Source organism: Mercurialis annua, linkage group LG6, assembly GCF_937616625.2.
Source record: "Mercurialis annua linkage group LG6, ddMerAnnu1.2, whole genome shotgun sequence".
NCBI lineage: Eukaryota > Viridiplantae > Streptophyta > Magnoliopsida > Malpighiales > Euphorbiaceae > Mercurialis > Mercurialis annua.
This window is the reverse complement of record NC_065575.1, coordinates 42,332,202-42,350,442: the sequence shown is the minus strand read 5'-3', so window position 1 is coordinate 42,350,442 and position 18,241 is coordinate 42,332,202. Positions and strand designations below refer to the sequence as shown.

The following is an 18,241-nucleotide window of genomic DNA, read 5'->3' as shown; positions in this document are numbered from 1 at the left end:
TTGCATAGCAAATCCAAATTGATAACAGAACATCTCATAGTGATAATTGATAAGTAAGCAAAGTAATTTTTTATTTTATAAAAAATAAAATAAATGTACTATACACTATTAAAAGTATGCAAAATATTCTCATCTATCTACAACTATATTCCGTTTGCAAAATATACTATGATTTTAAAATTATGCGAATTAAATTTATTATGGATATAATCTAACATGATATCAGTATTTTATCCATTCACATAATCTGAAATTTGAATTGTTTGAATTTGGTCTAGTCCACCAGATGCTTAAAGGGGATTAGTTGTTTGGCCCGATCTAACTACGCATGATGGAGAGTGTCGGAAATGGAATTATGCCATATTAGTTGTGCATGTGAGTTGATATATATGTATTTATATATTGACTGGCCTCTCCATTCAATATTCATTTGGTTATAATATGAAATCTAACAAAACGTTTTTTTTATGACGAAACGATCTAAAATTAAAAATATAAAAAACTCAATGTATATAAGCTGTTCAATAAAATGTAATAGTACAGAAATCAAATATACGTTTTATCTTTATTTATTTCTCAAACGTGTATCTATGGCATAAGCGAAAACCTCTGAAAATAATTTTATCCTATTGTGCAGTCCAGCCTACCTTAGATAAGAGACATTTATATGTGGTTAGTTCTTCATAATTTTCTTGGTCTCTTCATGATAATTAAGAAAAAATGACATTATCTCCATTTCTCTCTTTTTTTTGGTCGGTGCTTCACAAATTCTAAACCAAAACTAGCCATTCATTTTCTGTAATGTTTTTTAGGTGTCCAATTCCCAGTATTTCTCCACAGTCCAGATGACATTCTGTGGTCTCTCTTTCATTCTTGCCCTAACCTGATCAATATTCAAGTGACCATCGTTTTCGTGGGGTACAAGTCATATTGCATGCCCTTCATTTTCTCCTGATATAACAGTACATTAGGTTCAGAGTTCTTATATTAGCCATATAATATGGTATTTATTTCAATCAATAATACCAGAACCATGATGCGATCAACAGTTTAATCCACAATCTAATGGAGGGCCAGCTTCCACATGTGTAGCTAACTCAATTATTATTGATCTTCAATGTATTATTAGATTTTCTAAGCAGATTATTGGTCAATGTGAATACATTCTCTGTACCCACCTTCTTTAAAAGATGATTCTTGTGGTTTTGTTCAGCTCATCATTTAAGGCTGCTATTTCTAATTGCCACAACAATTTTTTTCTGACTATTTATATAAATGTCTCAAATTCTAATATTATTTATATTTATGACTCATATTTTTTTTAATGCAAATATATTATAAAATAAAAAGTTAAAAAGTTAATGTTTATACCACATAGGTCATTTTAAACCGATTTCAAGTGTAAATACAGTTGAGAGGTTGACATCAAATTGTAAATCGCTATATGCTTTTTTTTTTTTAAAATGAGTTATAGAGTAGATAGGAGGTATTAAACTCTGTAGGTCACTCAATTTTCACTAAATTATAAAATAAATACTAACTATATTTTGTTTTATTTTTTTGTGATACCAAAGTTATTATTCTGTTTCACTTGAGGTCACTTGCCGAAAATGTCAATTTGCTGATATATTTAACGTCAAATGTCACGTCAATGAAAAGTTAGTATTCTTTTTAAAATAAAATTTATAGTTCGATGACCTTTTTAAATTTATATCTGAGATTAAATAATAACTTTTCAGCAAGTAACTAAAAAGAAATAAATAAAATATAATTGTTATTTGTAACTAAGTGAAAGTTCAATATAGACTGGAAGATCAACGGGCCGAAATAGCTACACAATTGGGAGTAACTCATACATTTTGGGAAGCTACACATTGAGAAGAATTAGGTGGTGTGACTTAGTAGTGGAAGCATTCTCCCATGGAGTAAAGATCCTGGGTTCAAACCTCCATACTCATACCTTAAGAGATTTAAATATTTTAAGGGACACACATGGAGTCCCACTAAGAATGTGCTGGCGTTAAATATCTAATTACTAACATCTGATACTCTAGCAGTCGCTTTTAAATATTATGTCGATGATGAGTCAGTGTTAGCTTTTCATCTAATCAGATAAAATGGCGATATATATAAAAATTAAAACCAAAACTTTGTGCAATTTTTATAGAACTAGAAAATTAATTAGACCACTCTCTAATTACTTCACAAGAATTTAATTTGAAGTTAATGTCAAAAAAATTACGAACTTTACATGTTTTTTCATTTTAATCACGCAGTTTGAATTTTTTTCATTTTTATGCACGAACTACCATTTTTTCTCAAATTCATGCACGACACTGTTGAGAGGGCACTCATTCATTGGTGTAAAATGACCTTCATCTCAGCAAATTACACCAATGGAGCTGTGACACCTCAGCACCGTATATGAATTTGAAAAAAAAATTAGTTCGTACATGAAAATAAAAAATTTAAACTGTGTGATTAAAATGAAAAAACGTATAAAATTTAAATTTTTTTATAACATTAACCCTTTTATTTAAGTCAACCAACAATATAATTCTTCTAATGGATAATTTCCAGATGGGATAAATGCAGCAGAAATAGTATTGTATTAATTGCATGTATACTTGGAGTCAACACCTACAATGTTTTGCAATTATTTTTTGAAATGATTTTGAATGAGAACTTCTCAGATTTTTCTCTTGCATGATCCTAAGGATTTTAATGAGTAGGATCCCCAACGGAACTAAGGGCAACGGGCAGATATGGGTGGGGAATAATGCATCATTTAATCTTCAAATTTGTACTTTTTTATTCGTTCATTATTTTTAATTTATAATATTATCTCATTTAAAAAAAATAGTCTATAATATTTATCATTTTAAAGTATCGAGATAGTGTTAGTTGCTATTTTTCTAATGTTACCCCTATCAATAAATAATTTAATGAGACTAAAAAAAACCAGTCACATTTAAATATAATAATTGATATGAATAATTTAATAAAAATATATATAAATCATATTTATTATTTTCTTAATCTATATTAAACGGAAAAAATGACAGAAATATTATGGATCGGAAAAAATACTATTATATTTTTTCTGTTAAACAATGATCCCTAATTTTTTTTACTTATTCAACCTCAAAAAAAGCTAATCTCGTAATAGTTTTATAACTTTTTGTCTAGTTAGGACTGATGCTTGTTTAAAAATTCTAATAGGACTGCATTTTTTTTCTACAGAAAACCCAATAATTGTAATAATTCTTTATTGTAAGATTACTCGCAGCGGAATAGTAGAAAATTAATTAAATAATTAAACTTATAGTAAAATAGAAAATTGAACTAAAACAAACATAAAATTTACGTAAATCGTCAAACGATTATTTTGCGGGCGAAGGAATGAGTTTTTATTAACTAAAATTACAAAGAATGTTAGAGATTCACTCTAATATCCTAAATGACAATAAATCTAAATAATACTTTTGATCATACTAATTTGCTTCACACTCTTAAATAGTACAACTCACTAACTTATCTATTTATAGAGGTTAAATTAGGTCAAATAAATAAGGAGTTCTAATTCTAATAGGACTATACTCCTTTTTCAATACAAAAACCAATGATTTACATAATTAATTATACAACACATATTAGATAAATATAATTAAAACAATCATAAATTAATTAGAATTTTATGAATAATATTAAAATCTCCCTTTTAACTGGAATTCTCTTGCATCTGTAATAAATTAGAATAACAATCAAACTCCACTTACTTCACTTCACCATAGCCAGATACTGCAATTGAGAAATTTCAAAATGAGTCAAAAAACATCTTGAACTTGTCAATACAAAATGACATATAATTAAAAGATAAATCAAATAACTTATCAACCAATTGGCACGTAGCTGTAAATTTATTGGTCTTGATTTTGACAATATCATTAGTTGAACTGACAAAAGCGGCATAATTATAGCTAATCCATCAATCTAATGCAATTGGTCAACTCTATGAGCATTCAATAATACCATAACATCTTTAAAAATTTCAAAAACTCCATTACTTTCATAAAATCCATATCCACAAATTTCTAAAGCAGATAATAAGATGAACGCATTTCAGGTATATGTTGAATCCCGGTAAATGTTCTAATTTTTTATCATGCATCTTGTTTTATTGAACTAATGCTCAAATTCTATAAGTTCGACTGTTTCCATCATTACAACTCCACTATATATCAACTATATTGTAGTTGGAAAATCATCGAAATTAGCACAAATGTATTATGAGCAATTCGAATCTGTATAAAATTTTGAATTAAAACATTTATACTGAAATTTAGGCCCAAACAGGTACTGTAGCCGGTTCCTTAGGTTGAGCCAGTTGTAGAACGACTCCCCCTAAGACTTGACTTATTTTGCAGTCGGTTCTCTATACAAAACTAGTTGTAAAACCGATTGACCCCTCGACTAGTATTGGCTTCCAACCGGTTCTCTACCGACTCTTTTGATAGAAGCGACTGTAGGTCTGGTTCACTCCGAAAATGTCCGAAAACTCTTAATTTCCGCCCCAAATTGCTAGCACGTCTTCATGGTACTCATCTGATTCATATTCAATAAATTGGCTTTAGCGATAGGTTTCAATAGTTTTTGCCTCTTTAATTTCTCCAACAATCAATTTTTAGATGCCCATTCTCCTTTCAATAGTTACACATAAAGTTTTTGTAAAAATGAGGTAATAAATTGATAATAAAAAACACATTTAGGATTAAATTTAACCATAAAAATTGTGTTAATTAATCATCATTTACAAATTGAGAGATAGCTATCCACTTAAGTCCAATATCCTATGTCGAAGAATAGAAATAATACTGCCTCTTTATTGTCATTTATTACCATGAAATTTTTCAATTCAATTATGATCAGTTGAGTTTAGTTTACGGTCGGAGCATAACGATTTAATAATAATAATAAAAAAAACTCTCAGAGCTCATGAAAGAAGATTTATCATCCAACTCCATTAGACAAATTATTACTAACTTTTTTATTAACTAAAATTAAATCATGTTAAAATCCTAAAGTTCCCGACAACATTTATACAACTCAACTAGAAAATTTAGAAAACTACAGATATTTCAGTGGTTGGTTGTCAGATGATTTTTAATTATAACATACATTGAAAAATATATATTTAATAGTTTGAATATCAATGCAATGATCTAAATATAAAAACTCATAGTAATTATTCAAGATATAATTAGTTATAGTTAAAAAAATATGTCTTTTTTGTAAAAGTAAAATTACCAAGTTTTTTGTAATTTAAATTTCCAATATGTATATAAACCCATGCAAAATTGATGAAGGTACGATTGCATTCAAGATACAGAAAACGGGTTCATAAACAAAAAATAAAAAATTACTTGTTGAATTAACACAAGAAAACACAACATTTGTAAAGTATATTTGTATTTGTGCAGAAATTCGTACATTTAAATATTGAATTATGGCATCTAAACCATTGTTTATGGTTTGCATTTGTTTTATTTGACGGGCTTATCCTAATTTCAATTATTCATAATTAAAATAATTTGTTAATCATTATTATACAATTAAGAAGGATATTAAGAAGACAAAAAATGTCCCTTATGAGTGAATTTTTTTCAAAGTATTGGTTGTCTTTTTTGTCTTTTGGGAAAGGGTGTACTACCTGTGAGGCTGTCAATAACACCAAATTGTGCTCTTTTCATATTTATGAACACTTGAACTGACTTACATTCACACCCAAGACTCTTTTTTGTTATTATTCTTAAGATGGGATGGTGAGCTTAATTTTCATTTTAAGGTCCAATTGGATTTGACTTTTTTTAGATAAAAGGTTAAATTTGATTTTGAGTCCAATTCATACTAAGATTTAGATTCAATTTTTAGATCTCTGACTCATAATTTTAGTTTAAGTGGATTATTCGGGTTTTAAATTTTCAGATTTAACTAAAATGTTATTAAAAATAAAAGTCCAAATCGACAAAAGAAAAAAATACAGACCATACATGGATTTGATCAGAAAATAGTAAAATAAAGCCCCGTCTAAGGTTGACAGATAGTGGCCGAGTCAGAATTGAAATTTAGGAGGTCAATTTTATAAAAATTAAAATCAAATAATTAGATTAAAAAAATTAGCGGAAGAAAAAGCTGAGAATCTTCAATTATACAAAAATTTAAATGTAATGACTACTATTTTTTTATTAAAAAAAATTGAAGAATATTTTCGGAGGGAAAATAAAGTTAGAGGGGCTCGCGTGCTCCTTCGACGAGCCATGACTCCGCCCCTTGACATTACCTGAACGGGTCGTTCGCATATTCGGACTATAATACAAGTCTAAGTTTCGGTATTCTTCCCAAAAATTCTCTTGCTATATACATAAGTTTACATATTTTTTTTATAATGCTTAAACATTATTGTTATTGGATAGATTCGTACTATTATTGTAATTAATAAAGATGAGACAATAATGTGCGGAAGCTTTGCATGGATTAAGCAAATTTATGTACAATATGGTTTCATATTATATTAGGAAGAAGGTAAGTTTAATTAATCACTTTCTCTAGATGAACACAAATTAATCCTGATCACGGATCCATGCTTTGTCTAGCCACACTTTTAGAAGGCTGAGGGGCCAAACTATCTAGCCACGATTGTTTAGAGGGCTAGACTTGGGAATTTAAATAAACCTGAATGAAAATGAAAACAGAAAGTAGGAGTGTGTATCGAATCGAACCGACCGAGAAATCAAATCAAATGAAATTAAAAATAGTTAGTTCGGTTTATTTATTATAAAAATTTAAATTTAAATTTAAATTGGTTTGATTATAATGTTAGATCAGAGTTTAATTTCTTTTTAAAAACAATATACGTTTTAAAATTAACATTTTATGTATTTAAATAGTTAAAATATATCATGTATAAACTTTAGCTTAGATTTATCTTTTATATCTTTAAGTTTTAGAAAAATTTATATTTTAATAAAACCAAACAAAAAAACCGACAAAATAATATAGATTTTTTATTGTTGAAACTGCACAGAATTCATCAAAATGATAAGCAATCATCGATTTCGATACATATGGAATCGCCAAATATTCGGGTGTTAGACATTATTATTTTCTATTAGACTATATTTTTTTTACTGTATCATATTATATGTTTTTTTATAATTCAATAATCTATGCGGGATAAGAATAAAGTAGCAGTTTATTTTTTTAATTAAATTTTATTCTTTTTTTAAATTGATCGATTGATTTTAATCTTTTATTATTAAACCAACAAGATGCACATTCCTAATGAGTAGCTAAACTGAAAATATGGACAAATTATTGTTTGTAGCTTTAAAAACAATCATTTTCCCTCGATTAATTTAAGTAAAAAAAAATTAAGACAGGAGAGAAGAGATAATAGATCATCAATCATTATCAGGATGTTGACAAGTGCCCTATTTTGCCCTAATCTAAGACCTTACGTTTCATTACAGAAAACATGCAAAATACTGTTTATTTATAGATTTATAAATTACAAGTCAGCCTGCTCACTATATGGCGTCCGTTAAAAAGAAAAAAACTTTTATGCCTTTCAATTTTGACCCATAATTCTTTAAATTGCATCATTTGGGTCAACAACTTGAAAAGCTTATCTATCTTATACACTATTATTTTTCCAATTTGCCTCCCATTTGTTGATTCTATAATTTTAGATAATCAAAACAAAAATGTATTTGAATTCCTTCTACGAAACATCTACCTGTTCTATTTTTTTTTTTAATTTATACATTTCTTATGATATAAGAACACATGAAATTTTGAGTTCTTATATAAATACTATATACATATATTTAAATTTTATCTTCTCACTATTTATCAACTTTCAAGTGATATTTTTAAAAAGAAATATTCAAGTGATAAAAAAAAAGATAACTATCACTATAAAATATTAACCAATAATCTATATCATAAATGACATGCGTGCTAGACAATATTGTGTAAAGGTTCTAAAATTTATTTCTCTTACAAGCATTAAAAATCCTCGTTTTCAAATAATAAAAAATATTATATTTATTAATAGACAAAAATTAATCATTATAAAAATAAAAATAATAGAAAATCAATCATTATAAAAATAGTAATAAAAGGTCCGATGATATTAAAAGACCAAATCTTTTTGACTTTTAAAAAATATATCCAAATCTTCAAATGTTGTAAATCTATCTTAATTTGTCTAATTCATTGAAAAACTATCCAATTTTTTAAAAATCGATTTGCTATTTTTTAAATTAACTTATTCGAATCATGTGACATCTCAATTATTTTTTTTTCTTTTTAATTTTGAAAAACTTTTCATACATAATGGCTATTATAGGCAATAATTAAATAAATTTTGGTAAAATGAATAAATTTACAAAGAATTTGTCAAATTTAGATAAATTTACAACTTTTAAATGGTTTGAATATATTTTCAAAAGTTGAATTTGGCTTTTTGACATCATTAGACTATATTTGTTATGGAATCAAGACAATTAATTCTTTTTATATTTTGAGTTAAATACTAATTAAACCATACAATTTAGCGTGTTTGCAATTATAACACCAATTTTGAATTTGATAAAATCAGTCACAACAGTTTTTAAATAAACGCCGAGCTATTTTTTATTGAAAAAATAATAATGTAAAAATAAAATGTGCATTGTTTCGACAGCTACATCAACGTCTTCTAAAGAAAAATAGCCTTCCATTCGATTTATCAAAAAAAAAAATTTGACCAATTTGACCAGATTTGAATTTTTGTATTGTAATTGCAAAACATCCTAAAATTTATGATTTGTTTTATAATTAATTCTTCTATTTTAAAGGATTTATCGATAGACTTGCAATCGATATGAAACTATCTATTCAAATTATTAGGTTTGCTTTATTTTTAGATATTGTATAACAATTGATTGACGGTGCACTTTAATTTAGTTTAATATGTTTCATTATTTTCTGATAAAAAAATAAAATAATTATTAAAAGTTATAACATGTACTAAAAAAAATTATTATTTTTACGAAAGAAACCAATCTTTTATTTTTATTTTCTTTTTGGACCTTTTCAGGATGGATACTTGATCACGCAAATTATGCTGCAAGTTTATTGCTAGCTCAATAAAATCCAGTATTTTAACAATTTATTCTCATTTTATTCCAAGAAAACAAAACAAAAAGCCTTTAGCATGCCGCATATGCTCTATCAAACATATCCCAATTTGTGACAACAATTGAAGTCAATTGTAATCTTTAGTTTTGCTTCATAAATCAATAATACATCTTGAATTTGAATTAGGGTTTGATTTAATTTGTGAGGTGAATATTCATTAAAAACAAATTGTGAGGTGAAGTTGCCGGTCCAATCGACCAACATTATATTAGGAGAAGAGACAAATAAAGATCTTGGATAAGTAAAAAAAATATCCAATTCACACTTTAATTTTAGACCAAAAAACTTTGATGTGGAACTCTTTAATTTCTCAATCATAACTGACCTTCTACCTGAAAATATCAATGCAGTTAGGCATACACCTTCCTAAAAACAACAAAATTAAATTAATATTTTTAGCATATGGTTTGATATGTATGATTGTTAGTTTAAATCTAATTTAATTCATTGGTCACCATAAATCAATTAAAGAACTACTGTTTAGCAACAACCCACTGAACATCTTACACGTCAGAAAGTGTGTCAGGTCATTGTGGCAGTAGGCAAGCCGACATGTGAGTGCCAAATGTGCATATACATTGAATTCACCTAGAGGGTGTAAATCAGATACTTATGCGAGTTCTAATCGGAAAAAATAAATTAAATCAACTCAAAAAAATTATGTCGAGTTTGATATCGAGCATCTTGAATTTATTGCAAATCGAATTCGAGTATCACTTAAAGAGATTTGTCAGACACAAGAGCTAACGAGTCTTTTATATATAAAACAATAATTAAAATTCGTTGTATTGGATGTTAAATGTTTAAATTTATGTGTATATTAATTGAGTTTATATTTTACAATAATAGTAAAAAATCAAATATGATAAATTTTAATTACATATTATTTGCTTATTCAATTTGGGTTGAGTTCAAATTTAAGATTGAATAGGTCAAATGTCGTCTAAATTCAAAAAGTTTAATATCGTCCGTGAGCTCAGATTTAAAAATATAAATCCATTTGAGCTCCAGCTGAAGCTTTTATAACACATTCGGACTTAGACTCAAATTCGGTATAATTCGAACTCAACTCGGTTAGATTGCAATGCTAAGTTCACCATGTGTACATTGGCATTATTTGAACATTTATATTAGGAATTTATAGTGGATGTATACGTAAATGATTTCTGCACCTAATAATTAAAAAGTTAAGAGATTTTAAAAAAAGAATATAGCGATATTTATTTAATTAATTAATTTTATTATCGGTCACTTGATGCCTAATCCGAGTTTATACCTGTAGTTGCTTCTGGGATCCTGCCTCATTAAGGGTGAAAAATGATAAATTTGATTCAGAATCAAAACAAAAGAGCACGAGGTGGGCAGACAGGACAGGGCAGCTCATAACAAGTAATCAGAAATATAAATGAATAAAAGATTACTTTGCCCCCTCAACTTGACACTAAGGATAAAAATATTAAACTTAACGATTTCGAAAAACAAATCCTAAATTTAATATTCTTGAATTATTTATCATATACTATATAATTTAATTGCTCAAGTATTTCAATAGGTGAACAATCATTTGTTCAAATTATGTATGATAACTCTCATATAATATTATCACTAAAATCATGACTCCTACACATTATGTTAGTATTTGACTAAAAATATCAAAAGTTTTTATTCAATTTTTTTAGGCTTACAAAATCAATGAAAGACCAAAATGTGAAAATATTGTATTATAATAATGGCTTGAAGCATGTATAACCCTTGCTTCGCTCGGTGTTTATTGGCTTTTCTTCTCTAATTATGAATCAATTAATTAAGCGATGATGAATATTGAATAAAGAAAAAACAAATAGATAATCTTTGTAATTCCGATTCATTTTAAATACATTCTCAACATATTAAGGATTTAAATGATCCAATCCAACAATTGAATTTGTTATTAAAAAAACATTAAGTTTGACGTTTTTGATCTTCAATGCCAAGTTGAGGGGGCGAACTGGTTATTTGTCAAACTGAAAATGAAAGCAGCAAAGCAAGCAGACGTGCCCTCTCTCGAACATCAATCAATGGGTCCCCCCACGCACTCAAACTGAAAACATTACTCCACCCTTTCCCTATAAAGACCATCACCCTTCTCTTCACTCTCATCACTGCACCACCTCCACCACCACCACCACCACTACCACCGCATCCTCCTCCTCTCAGCCACCACAGGATCAGATACATTTTTAACACCGAAGTAAAACCGTCGTGAAAAAATGGTTAACGGAGACTATGTTTACCCGTCAGGTAACGTGGAGTGTGCACACAGAGTAGCGATTCCACCGCCACAGCCGTTTGTTAAGTCGCTGAAATATAATCTGAAAGAAACTTTCTTCCCCGATGACCCACTCAGACAGTTCAAGAACCAGCCCGCATCTAAGAGAATCCTATTAGGGTTACAGTATTTCTTGCCGATTCTTGAATGGGCCCCTCGATACACTTTCGAGTTCTTGAAAGCTGATCTTATCGCCGGCATCACCATCGCTAGTCTTGCTATTCCTCAGGGGATCAGTTACGCTAAACTAGCTAACTTGCCGCCAATTCTTGGACTCTGTAAGATATAGCTGAGCCACCATGAGAGCTGTTTTCTTTTAGCTTATTTTTTAAAATTTTCTTGATTTTGAATAATAATTGCAGACTCGAGCTTTGTTCCGCCGCTGGTGTATGCAATGATGGGGAGTTCGAGAGATTTGGCAGTCGGGACGGTGGCGGTTGCGTCTCTGTTAACGGCGTCCATGTTAGGAAATGAAGTTAATGCTGCTGAGAACCCGAAACTTTATCTTCATCTTGCATTTACAGCGACATTCTTTGCCGGAGTTTTTCAAGCTTCTCTTGGATTATTAAGGTAATTGGTTAACAAATCAAGATTTGTTATAATGAACAAATACAATAATTAATGAAGGAGAGAGCTGATTAAATTATATATGTACAGGCTTGGATTTATCGTGGATTTTTTGTCACATGCAACGATAGTAGGATTTATGGCAGGAGCAGCAACAGTGGTTTGTCTGCAACAACTGAAAGGGATACTGGGTCTGGATCATTTCACCCATGCTACGGATCTTGTCTCTGTCATGCGTTCTGTCTTCACCCAAACTCATCAGGTCCTCTAAATCAAGACTTAATCACCACTTAACTAAGTTCATTATCATTAACTGATCTATTTTGGTTAATTCGGTTTTGGTTATTCGTTAGTTTGGTCTAGTGAACGATTTTTTTGGCTACGTTACGGTTAAAAGATTCAAAAATTCAGCTAATCTAATTAACAGAATAATTTTTATCTATTTTCATAATATTTTTTTATACTTTTAAGTTTTATTAGTTTAACCTAGTTAACCAACTTAAACTATTAATTTGATCAGCTCAGTTTTGTACTTTCAAAATTTTGGTTACTTTGGTTGATTCAGTTAAAAAGACAAAATAATTCAGTTCGTTCGGTTAAGATAATTCGGTTTGGTTTTAATCAAAGCGGTTGAGTATAAAATCAGTACCACTTAATTAGATTATTATCATTGCTAGTATTATATATGTATATATAATATATTGTGTTAACGGATAACATGGTGGATCATATGATTTTGAATAATTAATCATCATAAATTCACCGCAAGTCGTAGTCCTTGTGATTTTAATCTAAAATATGTGATGATGAATATATAAGCGTTTTAATTGATTTGAAGTGGATATAGAAAAAAACATAAAAAACACATTTCACAAGAATCATGTGATGTCAAAATTGTTGTTATTCGAAACAAGTAGGTATTGTACATATGTACAGTCTGCTCACCGACCGATCACCGTTACAGTATCAAGTAGCCAACTTCTTCGTATTACACATCTTCTGTTTTTTCATTATTTTGCGGAATTGTGTTTTCTAACGCTAACTTTTTGTTTTTAATTTTTACAGTGGAGATGGGAGAGTGCTGTTCTTGGAATTTGCTTCCTTTTCTTTCTTCTTACCACTAGATACTTCGTAAGTTTAACCTAGTTAATTAAAACTAATTAGAATTATGTAATTGCATGTTAACCCTAAAAAGTATATTCTAAAAACAAGTATAATTTTTCTCTAAAGGGAGGTGTCGAATTTGAACATAAATTTGAAAGCCAGTTAAGCGAAAAGAAATATATTATAAAGTATTTTAAAGCAAGGTGTGTCTTTGTAGTTTTATTTCAACTATAATTATTTGCATGTTTATGTAAGATTAAATTAATACCAATTGGTTATCCTTTGATTTGCATTTTCAATTAAGAAATAATTCAGAAAATGGGTTGTTGAAAACTTGCTCACTTTTCTCAGATTCTGATTCTCATAGATTGGAAGTCCACATATTATATTATAAGGAGAAAAGGATCATTTTGGTCCATAAATTTACGACTTCATATCAAATTACTAACTTTAAATCATTTTGATCAATTAATTTATACTCTTTATTTTTAAAACAATTAAAAAAAAATTAATTAAGATAAAAATGAGTCATTTTTTATTTCTTAATTTATTTATATAGTACAATTTTATTTTTAAATAATTTAAAATAGACAATATTATTTTTAATTGATCAAATGGTTGAAAAAAAATTATTTTATTTTTAAATTATAAATTTAAATTTCGAGTTGAACCCTTGCTCATATTATAACCTGCTCCAACAAATTTATACTTATTGAAATGATTGTGTTACTCAATAATCAGGCTCTTATAACACTATAAAAAAACAGTTAAGTTATGATGAACTTTTGACCGTTATACTAAAAAGAGCATCACAAATTTGTCATAAATTTGACTATTTTTCATAGTATTAGTTGTTTCACTTGATGAAGGACTAAAATATCATATTTTTTTCTTGGGTGGTTCAAAAGAATGATAAGTTTTTGACACAAGTCCACCTTATTGACTTGCGTCATCAAAAAGAAATAATTTAGGGTCAAGAAAGCAATAATTAAAAGGTTGGAGGTATATAAAATTGACCGTTTTATAATTGACAAAAATGCAGAGCAAGAGACGACCAAAATTCTTTTGGATATCAGCAATGGCCCCTTTGACGTCAGTTATTTTGGGTAGTGTTCTTGTTTATCTGACCCATGCTGAGAAACATGGAGTTCAAGTGGTGAGCTTTTCAAATTTTTATTATATTCAATAAACAATTTTTTGTTTAATTTTTAGTCGTAAGAATATTAAACACAAATAAAATAAAATATTGCATAATACAGTCCAATTAATTAATTAGGATGTATTTGATTCAAATAATTTAATTTCGGTTAAAACATAAATAAATTTAATTAAATTGGTAGGTTTTTAAATGAAACCGACTTGATGCTCACCCCTACTAAGTAATAGGACCACCACAAATCCATACTACTTGTGGTTTAGGTCTCGGGGAGGTACTATCTGTTTTTATGTGTCTGGCCCGATCTTAAATAATTGTTCAATGCCATTTCCTTCAGTGGGTCCTCACAAATAATAGTCCTTTACAATCTTAGTGGAGCCTGCACCCATTTTATAGCAAATCACTGCATGGGCTTCAAAAGTTGATTTAAATCCTGATTTTTACTGTTTGATTTTACCTTCTGACATGGTAAATTTGGACACAGATTGGAAATCTGAAGAAAGGGTTAAATCCACTGTCATTTGGTGATCTGGTTTTTGTGTCTCCTTATCTTACCACTGCTATCAAAACTGGTATCATCACTGGCGTCATTGCTCTTGCTGTAAGTATATAACAATGTCAGCGGCATCTTTTTCGGATAAATATTTTTATAGTTATCGAACTATACACTTTTCATTAAATAATTGGACCGAACAACTACAGTCCGGCCCGGTTCTTCGATCACTATTCACTAATTAAAATATAACAAATGGAACGTTAGTGATCGTTTTGTAAGAATTGTATAATTCAGTAACTGTAAAAATATTAATCCCCGTCTTTTTTAATAAATTTAATTTTATCGACTAAATTTTCGATGATGATTGAAATATGTTTGGTTAACCAAATTACAGGAAGGAATAGCTGTTGGAAGAAGTTTTGCGATGTTCAAGAATTACCATATAGATGGTAACAAAGAAATGATTGCTATTGGAACCATGAACATTGTAGGCTCTTGTACTTCTTGCTACCTTACCACAGGTACCATTTCACGATTCAGCAACTTTTTTTGCATAAGATTTTCCATTACTAACGAGTTAAATTCTTGAATGGAATGAAATTCCAGGGCCATTTTCGAGATCGGCTGTGAATTTCAACGCCGGATGCAAAACAGCAGTATCGAACATAATTATGTCAATGGCAGTAATGGTGACACTACTGTTGCTGACACCATTGTTCCACTATACTCCATTAGTTGTACTGTCGTCTATTATCATCTCTGCTATGCTCGGCCTCATCGACTACGAAGCAGCAATGCATCTGTGGCATGTCGACAAGTTTGATTTCGTCGTCTGCATCAGCGCCTATGTTGGTGTCGTTTTTGGCAGTGTCGAGATGGGCTTGGTCATAGCGGTACGTTACTTCTTTCTTCTCATTTTGGTAACATTTTAGCAATTCTGTCTCAGCATTTCTATTTTCGTACAGTGGAGGATCGAAAAATGATATATTAATCAATTTTTGTGCAAATGTAGGTGGCAATTTCTGTGCTGAGGGTGCTTCTGTTTATAGCAAGACCAAGAACTGTTGTTCTTGGAAATATTCCAAATTCAATGATTTACAGAAATGTTGATCAATATCCAAATGCAAGTACTGTTCCTGGAGTTTTAGTGCTTGAGATTGATGCTCCTATTTATTTTGCCAATTCAAGCTACCTCAGAGAGAGGTATATATTCACTTGCAAAATAATTTTATTTATCCATAATTTTGGCCTTTCTGATAGATATATATTTTTAAAAAATTAATAGCTTTGTCTGCTAATTTTATAAATTGATATATCCAACACACATGTTTGATTGAATTGTGTTTTGGATTTAATTGTTCTAACTCGTCAAATTGACGAATCAAGCCGTCCAGCTTTTATTTTCGTGATATAATTGTCAGAATTTTGGCTTTTGCGCTAAACTTTTAAAAAAACTCAAAGCTCATGCTAATAATGTGAAAATTTTATACCAGGATCTCGAGATGGATCAATGAGGAGGAAGACAAATTAAAATCATCAGGAGATATTAGCCTGCAGTATGTAATACTCGACATGGGAGGTAGGTCGATCGCGGTTTCAAAATTCTTTTCCGATTATTACTTATCAAAAATTCATTTCAAACCTCTGTTTTAAAGCTTTATAAGTACATTTACAAATAAATTAAAATTTAAGATAAAATTAAACCCGAGTCAAAACCATTTAAACAATATTAATTTTATTCTTATACAATGCAGCTGTTGGCAACATAGACACAAGTGGATTAAGTATGCTCGAGGAAGTCAAGAAAACTGCCGATAGAAGAGAGATCAAGGTATATATAAACATATCTACATTTTATTACAGTTTAATTAAGATTAAATTTGGTTTAATGTGCTGTTTAAATGTTGTTTATAGCTTGCAATGGCGAACCCGGGATCGGAAGTGATGAAGAAGCTAAATAAGGCAAAGTTGTTAGAAAAAATAGGGCAAGAATGGATATTTTTGACAGTAGGAGAAGCAGTAGGAGCATGCAACTACATGCTTCATACTTGCAAGCCAATTAACCCTTTGAAGCAAGATCAATCTCAACCATGTAATAATGTCTAATTTATATAATATATTAGAACCAACAATGATGACCAGAAACTGTGTCATCATTTTTTAGAGTTCTGTTTTTCTGTCTTATTTATGAATTAGGAATCTATTAGAGTTGTGCAATCATCAATTTAATTCAACACAAAATCATGAAGAATCGAGTTGATTTATTGATGATTTTAGATTAAAAGTTGGAGGTCTTTTTTAACTTCCAATTATATATAAGTTGTACAATATTATAAATGAAATTCTGAGTAATATTTTTTTTGTTTTCTAATCTTTTGAAAGGGAGAATTTTTAGAGTTTGTCAGAGAAATAGAACACACGATCTTAATATCATTTTAGCTATCACTCATTAGTATAAAAAGATTTAATTTTAGGTTCTTAAATTATATGTTTTTTTATTAACTAATTCCTAAACTAAATTTTCTCTTTCTGATCTCTCAGAAAAAATGTGTTTCTAAGTCCATCAATAACTGTCAGTTATGTAGCATTCTTTTAACAAGTAACTCGGGATATTTGGAGCGTGAATCGCATGGCACATCTTAACGGAAAGACTTAAAGACACATATTTTTATAATTTTTAGGATCAAAAGGAGACAATTTAGTTCAGAGATGAAATAATCAGAATATGTACAATTTAAAGACCTAACTATGAATTTAGCCATAAAAATATAAGCAACAAACAACTATGATTAGAATTAGTTTTAATGAAAAGGAAAACAGGAGTAATTTATGTTGAATAGAATTAAACGACACCGTTTTTCAAGTAGCTTTTGTTTGAAAATCTCTTCAGTCAACGATTATGGCTAATAATAAACCATGTACCTTGATTTCAGACCTTCTTTACAGTAAACCCCCTAAATTATATAGCGTCTCTCACTTAACTCTTTTTGTCCAAATATTTGCTAACTCTGTCAAAGATAATGAGTCGTTATGTAGAAAAAAAATAAAAAATTTAACGGCGCCACATCATAAAAATTCAAAATATCATAAAATTCATTAAAAAATTAAAAGTTAATCAAATCCAATCAAACCATTCAACTCCTAACCGCCACCCATCGCCGTCTCTACTGTTGAAAACTTTTCTCCGACCTCTATTCTTCACGAAGAACAGACACATCTGGGTTTGTTATTCGTGAAGAACAGATCTCGATTTGTTCTTCACCAAGAATAGACCCAGATGGGTTTATTCTTCCTTTAAAAAACAGATCGAATAAAATTATTAGAATTTTTTTTGCTAGTTGTGGCGTCGGTGGGTGAGGTGGCGGTA

At 29.3% G+C, this 18,241-nt stretch overlaps 1 protein-coding gene across 1 annotated transcript; it reads left to right on the top strand.

Annotated features, from left to right (window-relative positions):
- Positions 1 to 11,373: 11,373 nt before the first annotated feature.
- Positions 11,374 to 17,043, top strand: LOC126687376 (sulfate transporter 3.1-like). Its single transcript, XM_050381928.2, has 12 exons — positions 11,374 to 11,829; positions 11,914 to 12,121; positions 12,209 to 12,380; positions 13,184 to 13,249; positions 14,265 to 14,378; positions 14,863 to 14,979; positions 15,269 to 15,395; positions 15,481 to 15,767; positions 15,887 to 16,077; positions 16,368 to 16,453; positions 16,629 to 16,705; positions 16,789 to 17,043. Exons 1-12 carry the CDS (start codon positions 11,493 to 11,495, stop codon positions 16,978 to 16,980), a joined length of 1,974 nt encoding a protein of 657 aa, XP_050237885.1. The 5' UTR covers positions 11,374 to 11,492; the 3' UTR covers positions 16,981 to 17,043.
- The last annotated feature ends 1,198 nt before the right edge of the window (positions 17,044 to 18,241 follow it).

What these genes read in the sequence shown, in the direction of transcription:
- LOC126687376 (XM_050381928.2), top strand. Translation starts at nt 11,493, where the DNA reads ATGGTTAACGGAGACTATGTTTACCCGTCAGGTAACGTGGAGTGTGCA. An exon ending in TCTTCACCCAAACTCATCAG is followed by an intron (nt 12,381 to 13,183) that starts GTCCTCTAAATC and finishes TAATTTTTACAG; the next exon opens with TGGAGATGGGAGAGTGCTGT. An exon ending in AGATGGGCTTGGTCATAGCG is followed by an intron (nt 15,768 to 15,886) that starts GTACGTTACTTC and finishes GTGCAAATGTAG; the next exon opens with GTGGCAATTTCTGTGCTGAG.